The 8,415-nt window shown below is 38.6% G+C and overlaps 1 protein-coding gene across 1 annotated transcript in view; it reads right to left on the bottom strand.

The window, feature by feature from the left end:
* KMT2C (lysine (K)-specific methyltransferase 2C) overlaps positions 1-8,415 on the bottom strand; it is a 110,689-nt gene that overhangs the window by 61,235 nt on the left and 41,039 nt on the right. Inside the window, exons 14-17 of the mRNA XM_015426350.1 lie at positions 4,179-4,309; positions 3,345-3,531; positions 1,215-1,319; positions 821-868 (exon numbers count right to left, since the gene is read on the bottom strand). Of these exons, the coding sequence (XP_015281836.1) occupies positions 821-868; positions 1,215-1,319; positions 3,345-3,531; positions 4,179-4,309 (471 nt within the window). The remainder of the gene's footprint in view (positions 1-820; positions 869-1,214; positions 1,320-3,344; positions 3,532-4,178; positions 4,310-8,415) is intronic.

Here is an 8,415-nt window from a genome sequence, read left to right as displayed (position 1 = left end):
CACTTTAAAATAATAAGGCAGGAAAACATTTCTTTATTACACTGGCTAGCCAACTACTGGACAGGATTTCACTTTCTCAAGTTGCCTGAGCTCAACTGGGTTTTAGTAAGCACGCATTATAGAAGCCTGAAATACTAGATTTCTAACATGATACAAATGTGAAGAAGTCTACTTATAGATCTTGCCTCAGTGCAGATGGTATTGATAAGGTGTCCCAATATAAATCAAAGGTTTTGTATAAGTGTTATTTAACAAAGATCCATACCTGACTCGACACTTACTCACCAAAATAAAGATACAAACTTGGGAGTCACTATAAATAAACCTTGCTTTTGTTTAAATAAATGGCTCAAACTGCATGTGTTTCAGGTTTGCAACGGGAGGTTACTGAGCCAATGACCACTTACGGTCAAACTAAAAACAGAAGTTAATCTTATATTCATGCTTTTGAGATTACAATAAAATAAAAAGACAGTCTGCCACCACGATTAGAGACATATTATGCTTTGTAATAGTGCAGAAAGAAAACATATTTTGTACAGCAAAATGCATGCTCTCTCTGTCTCACACACACATCCAAAATGTGTAGTTATTTAAAATGTTTTCAACAATACGTTCAAACTCTACCAGGTGCACTGCTGAGGTAGGCTATTAGCACTGAGCAAGCCTTTGCCCACAGAGGTAGTGAGAAATCAAAGTATTGTAGTGAGTTGTGAAAAAAAAAGAGATTTACAGAAGCACATCAAAACAAAAGTCAGCTGAAACCACTTGGAAAGATTACTACTTCTAACGATGGATCATCCATGGTTTATTTTCTTACCAAATGGGGAAGATGAGTTCTCAACCTGGAAAGTGCATAAATCAAGACCTACAGGATCCAAACCAGATAAAATGGATGATTATAATAAGAAAAGGGAAAAAAGGCTGAAAAAGCAAGGAAGAACTTAAACTAAAAGTATATACAGCTGCATGCTGAAATTGCACATGGGTGTGACAGACATCAAAAGATTTTTTTTAACATTATCCCCATACCAACAGCAAAGCAAAGTGCAAATTAAAATAAACAGGAAATTTATTGATCAAAACAAGATAGAAGCCCTTTGCTAGTTGAAGAACAGGTAAGACAAATGCATGTATACATAACTAATAGCATAAAATTGTGAACAGGATGCTGGATGAGTTTGTATACCAGAACCAACTCTAGAAACATATACCTGAATGTTCCCCAGATTTCACCAAATCATCAGAGAGTATTCCAAGAATATCCTCTTCAGTGTTCAACACATCTGAAAGGGCTGCTAAAGGATCATCAGAGGTACCTACAAAAAACAGATACTTCACTCTAACTCCTTGTCATAACCATGATCTGTTACATTTCTTCATCAATGTATCTATCTGACCTAACATCAAATATTGTTACTCATCCACTGTATTCTTCTCCAATCAGGGAGCTTACTTATTGTCCCATCTCTTTTGAAATTGACCTATAATGCTACTGCATGGGTCCATCCTAGCTCAGAGACTGAGCCTTCCTCATACTGTTAGACAATTATAAGTGCTACCATAACTGTCATGGCATGACTCCTACCTAATGTTTAGAGGAACAACAATATTCAATTTCTTTTGCACACTGGTTTGCAGTTTCTGGGTTTAATCTGAGGATCTTTCCTCAAACTTTAAAGCCCTTCACAGCTTGGGATCCCTACACCTGAAAGAGCACCTCTCTTTAAGAACCCATGTACCAATTAAACAGATACTTCACTCTAACTCCTTGTCATAACCATGATCTGTTACATTTCTTCATCAATGTATCTATCTGACCTAACATCAAATATTGTTACTCATCCACTGTATTCTTCTCCAATCAGGGAGCTTACTTATTGTCCCATCTCTTTTGAAATTGACCTATAATGCTACTGCATGGGTCCATCCTAGCTCAGAGACTGAGCCTTCCTCATACTGTTAGACAATTATAAGTGCTACCATAACTGTCATGGCATGACTCCTACCTAATGTTTAGAGGAACAACAATATTCAATTTCTTTTGCACACTGGTTTGCAGTTTCTGGGTTTAATCTGAGGATCTTTCCTCAAACTTTAAAGCCCTTCACAGCTTGGGATCCCTACACCTGAAAGAGCACCTCTCCTTAAGAACCCATGTACCAATTAAAATCAGGGTAGCAGGCCTTCATTACTGTGCCTTCACTATGCCATGTGAGCTGGTCAGAGGCAGGGAAATTTAGAATAATGACACCCACCGTGTGGAGCTGTCTCCTGGAAACTGTTCAAAAAAACAGTTTTCGGAAAGGAGGATATGTATAAGATTTGCTTCTGTTCAGGCGATATTCTGACTATGTTATGTATTCTTAAATTATGTTTTTAAGATAGAAAGATGGCAGAAAATTATTTTAAATAAATAAATCGCAGAAGTCCCCAGGATTTACTTCCATCTTTGCCAGATTCAGCTTGAGTGTTATGCTTTTTGCACTCCAGTCTTCTTCCCATAGCCAGAATCCGCGGGGGGGTGGGGGGCAAGGAGAAGCAAGAAAATACTTTATTAGGGCCCCGCCTGCAAGTCTATCATTTCAGATATTTAACAATTATTTAATATATTTATCTCACTCTGTAAGTGAAGTTCCTGAGGTGGTATAGGGCAAAATTGGTTTAACAGAAATAAACATTAAAATTAGGGTTGCCAAGTGTGTCTTCACCGGGAGCGGGGGGCTCCCAGCTGGCGTCTGGTGCATGCGTGCATGCTCAAAGCGCGCATGCACCGCACGCACATCACCCGGAAGTGACAGGAGAACGCCAGGCACGCTGGGGGCGGGGCCACAGCCATACAAGGGAAAACCATAGTGCACGCAGGGGTGGGTTTTCCCCTGGGGCCCGATTCCGTGGCATCGGAAATCGGGCCTCCAAAGTGGCGGTTTACCCGCCACCCGCCCCCACTTGGCAGCCCTAATTAAAATAGTAAACACAATGCAAGAAACACAACAAAACAACAATACAGACATTTAAAACACTACCAAAACAAATATTATCTTCTGTTTCTGTTACTTAAAAGAGTAAAAGTGGGCAGAACACAGGGTGCCAGCAACAAAAAAAGTAAAAATATCTGCAATCGGTAAAAAGGTATTTTTCCTGGTGCTAAAAGGCCATCAAATACATATTCATCTTCCACCATCCCTTCTGCAACTCTACTTTTCAGCAGTCCCACAAAAAAATTCTTCCTCTCAAACTCTTTCCAAGAAGCATCCATTCCAAGCTGCCTGCATACTCCACAACTCTTCCACTTCATGGCCTTTACAATTATAAACTAAGCCCAATTTTAATTTTCTAAATACCTTGTATTCCAAGTTTTGATGGAGCTGGAGTAGAAGTTGCGCTGAGTAGTAGGTCTGAAGATGGATCTAAGAAGCTTGTATTCAAATTTACTTTGCATGAAATGTTAAGGCTTTCTTCAGATAAATTATCTAAACTTGGTTTACTTTGCCTACTGGTGTCTAGGAGATCTTTCCCAAAGAATGCTTCCTGCAATTAAAAGGAAGCAAAATTTAAAATTTTCAAAACATTCTTTTCTTAGTAATCCACACAATTCCCCGTACAGGAGAAGTTGAACTGGTATGGAAGGCCACAATTGATTTGTTAGTGCTATTTTTATCAGACTGAATTTATTCTGCTTTACATTGTTTGCTAGATGAAAAATGCAATTCATTTACAAGACGACTAGTAACTTTTGCATGTAAAAACCGAAGCTAAATTGTTCTCTTCTACTTTGAATTTACTTTAAGTGATAAATGGAAAAGTAATACAAGTTAAATATTGTTATTGCCTATTTTATATCCAAAGAGATATGAAAAGGGTCTGTTTTACAAGAATCAATCCATACAATTAATTATCTATATTTATGAAATTCATTCAAAAGCATCCTGTGTATATTAATGTAACATTGTATTTTCCTGTAAAGCAAAATAATTAGCAAATTAGAACAAAATAGATGGTTTTCATTTTATTACTTAATAGCATACGATTGTTTAAATGATCTCTCTTTATGCAAAACCAACTTAATGAATTACACATTAGAAAGCAAATGTTTATGTCTTACACCCATTAACAGTTTATTCAATATATGCAAATGTTAATTTTAAGCAGCATACTTTGCATAGCGATGACTGTACCTGCAAGTACACTGGAAAGGTTTCTTCAAGCTTGTTTTTCTTTTTCCTGTAACGTTTTTTAATCTTCTCTGTATTTTCAGAAGCAGGAATAGATTCATCCACTGGTGTATCTGGCAACTGTTCGCTCCAGCCTAGAAATAGTGAACATTCGGAACTAAATTAAGATCTTATTTACAACTCTGGCCTATATTTAAGGTGCACTAATCCTGCTCTACTGTGAATGGCATTATTGCTGAACTTCCAGTTTTTATCTGTTTATTTCCCTTGTTTAAGAAGCAAAATTCTGAATTTGAGATAACCCAACATTGCAACAACAGAACAATGCAGTGAAAATTACATGCGTTCTTGTGCACTGAAGAAAGCTTTGAATTCTTGAGAACAGCAACCCTATCCTCATTTCACATGGTAAAATTATTTTGAAACTCCCAGGAACTTTGAAAGCAATTTGTAACATAACATGAGGTGTCTGCCATTCAAAGGAAAGTTAAAACAAAACAAACAAACAAAACCCACTGGCCGTGCCCATGGATGCACCTGAAGCTCCTACATGTTTAATCCCAAAACATTTGAAAGCTTTACAACGCACAATGACATAACTTTTTTACTATGAAAAAACACAACATTGGCTTGTATCCAATGATGCATCCATAGAAGCATGCAGTTTCCTATAGTCCTCTCCATTCTAGCAGCCCCTTCTGATTTCTGGAAAGAGGATGAAATGGCCACCTTTTCTGTCTTCAATCAGTGGAGCTGGGCAGATGCAAAAGGGAGGAGAGGTAACTTCATTTTCATTCTTTCATCTTCCTTGCAGCTGATCAATGCGTGTGTATGATTATATACACTATATACATACAATACACATTTTCCTATTCACCTGTGTTCCAAATGTCACTAACAAGAAAAACATACACAGCACATTTCTGAAAAAGGGACATTCCACAGGAAACATGATTACAGTTCTTTAGGTGAGGCAACTCTCTGAGCAATGGGGTGTGTGTGACTTTGTCAGACTCCCATCGCATCAACTGAGTACACACTTGTAGAAAAGGTTTTACTTTATTTGAAGCAATAGGTGCATAACAGGAACCCTGTTCAGAATGAGGCACAAACACGGAGCCCCATAGATTATAGCAAATTCAAAAAGCAGAGGCCCAATTGCGGGACTTCCTGCGCGCACCATTGAGCCTGGGAAGCAACGCTCCTACTTAATCATAACATACTGCTTCTCATGGATAATGCCATGAGATCACTCAAGCTACTACCCGCCAGCAACCACCTGCGGCCTTGAGAGATACAGATGTTCGGCAACTATGCAATTAAGCACATAAACAGGCATACATGGGAAAGTGAAAGGAAACAAGCGCATACCTAGAGAATAGAGATACAGAAGAGCATACACAGATACCAGTGAACTCCAAAAGCATACACAGAGTACATGGAAACATATTGGCAGCTTGCTGACAGACTTCTGAGCACAATGGGTTAGCAATCTGCAGGGTCTGTGTATACACTTTCTCCAGTGGATCATGTAGTAAGCCCAGTACTTCCGAGATTCAAGAATAAGAACAAGTTCTGCTGTTCCCTCTCATATTCTGGTACACAACCTGGCTGCATTATACAAATTAATATTATTCCACTACTGTCTTCCGTCTTATTACTACAAGTTGTATCCCATTAGTAGGCCTGACCTGGATAGCCCAGACTAGCCTGCTCTCCTCAGATCTTAGAACCTAAGCAGGGCTGACCCTGGTTAGTACTTGGATGGGAGACCACCAAGGAATACCAGGGTCACTATGTAGTGGGGCAGCCAGTGGCAAACCACCTCTGAATGTCTCTTGCCTTGAAAACCCTACGGGGTCACCATAAGTCAGCTGCAACTTGAAAGCAAAAAACAAATCCCATTTGCAATGCCATGGAGGACATTGAAGATCCCAATGTTGTATGAGTTGATATAGAAGATTATGGAATGTGCTGAGATGGACAGATTCACAAATATATTAAAAGAAAAAATGGAAGAAGAATTTATGGGACCTTGGAGGGCGTTTTATGATTGGTTAAAAAGTACTGAGAAAATAAGATTAAATGAAGAATAATAAGAATGATAGATGTAGTAGTTAAGTTCTAATGAGAAAATTTGCATGCAGAAAGTTAAATTGTATTTTTATATATATACTTTTGTATCATTCCCTTTCCCCCTTCTCTCCCCTTTCCCTTTCTCTGTGCACAAACTAATAACTCAAATCATTATTATTTCAACCACATTGTTGTTTGGCAACACAGAGCTTTAGTAAAAGCTAAGTCCAGGATACAGGACACACGCGGTGGCATGGAGGCACAGGCGCGGCGGAGCCGAATATGGACGTAGGCCGGGCTAGAACTGACACGGGCCACGCTCCAGGAGACCGCTGAGCTAGAGGACACCAGAAAAATGGGACGCCCACCCCAAGGACTATCTGAAGGAAGAATACCGGAGCCAGGAAACAACAACCAGCCTGTCACCTGGGTGCCGGTAGGCAGCCCCACCCCATTACTATGTGGCCGTAGTTAAGGAATTAAAGTGCATTTGAAACTTCCCTGTAAACTGCTCAGAGACCTTCGGGTCTGAGCAGTATATAAATTGAAGGTATAAATAAAATATAAATAAGGAAAAAGAAACAGTACAAAATGATTACTGATGAAACAAGTCCACAATTTAAACAGGTACAAATGAGTTTTAACAGTTCTCATTTCAGTGGTACTCAAGTCATTATTACTGCCCAATTTTTTTGTAAGATGATCCTACTGTGTAATTTCTGCAATGTTTAACATGTCATGTTAGTGCTTACTCGTTTTCAGCTCTGTTTCATATTTCTGCAATTCAAATCTTATTGCATCGTTTATCAGACATTCCATCCTCTTGATTGTTTTTGACTTGTGCTGTGTGATCCACCTTGAGTCTCAGTAAGAAGGCAGACGATAAATAACTCAAGTAAATAAATTGGTAAATACTATCAACCTCTCACATATTTTCAGAGTTGTGAGCATGGTCAAATAAATTCAAAGCAAGTTGCAGGAATCTACTTTTAGAATTCTACATCCGTCACACGCAGCACTTATTCTGTTCTGTCCATCTCATTATCCATTATCACTTTGTACAGCATGACTGTCAGGGAAAGAATGCCCTCTATGGCACATCTGTATATGGCACATGTCAGTAACAGAGCCGTATGGTCTCATCAGTGACAGACAGATGCTCCCGTTAAATGAATAAAACCTCTTGTATGGACACATCATTTAAACGTTTTAGGGCTTCATTAACTCTCTTTATATGATCACATTTTGATTAGCTGGGTTGTTATATGCTCTTCTCAAGCACAGATAAAGTGTGAAACTGCTGTTTGATTACTGAAGTGACACCAGACTGTATTTAGCACCTCCTCAGGTGTTAAGGAAATGACTGCAAGGAATGGGACCCACGCATTAGCACCTGGCAATAAAAAAGGAATCAGCACAAGATTTCTAGTAGAGGGAGGAAGACTCATATTTTTACACATAAAATTAGACCTACGAAGAGGTAGATTACATAAATCCAAATACAATATCCACTCTGTAGTGTTAAAACTGTCCACTCCTGTGCATATGCTATTTTAATAGGGCACTACATTATAATCAGGTCTCACAGAGTTAAGATAGTCTATAAGAACAAGTCCTAATTTTATTCCTATTTATAATAGCACTTAAAATTGTTATCTGAGCTCAGTCTAGCAGACCCCAATTCTGGCAAGGGCAAATTCCTGTTTCGTAACACAGTCGAGTCTGGCATTCTTGAGAGGTTGTGTACATAATGTTAGGGGGAGTATTTGTAGATCCTCCCCCTAAATCCGAGTCTGCTGTAGCGCTGCCTTCTGGGAGGTAATCTTGAGTATAAATGGGCACTATGAGTCATAGTTATCAATTTCAAATATCCTGAAATTAGGAAGCCACATGTGTGTGGTATGTGTAAATCATGTACAAGACAAAATATATGCAATACTTAACTTTTGTATAAAATCTAACATTTTACTACTTTAAACATTATTATTATTATTATTATTATTATTATTATTATTATTATTATTATTATTATTATTTCGATTTCTTATACCGCCCTAACCCCCTTGGGGGTCTCTAGGCGGTTTACATGAGATGTGCTAGTCACAATGCTTCCTAACTTGGGCCACATTTTGAACAGGGAATGGGACTGCCTACCAGGCACCCA

Source organism: Gekko japonicus, unplaced genomic scaffold (assembly GCF_001447785.1).
Source record: "Gekko japonicus isolate JY-2015 unplaced genomic scaffold, Gekko_japonicus_V1.1 scaffold691, whole genome shotgun sequence".
Taxonomy (NCBI): Eukaryota; Metazoa; Chordata; class Lepidosauria; order Squamata; family Gekkonidae; genus Gekko; species Gekko japonicus.
This window is presented reverse-complemented; position numbering and strand designations above follow the sequence as displayed.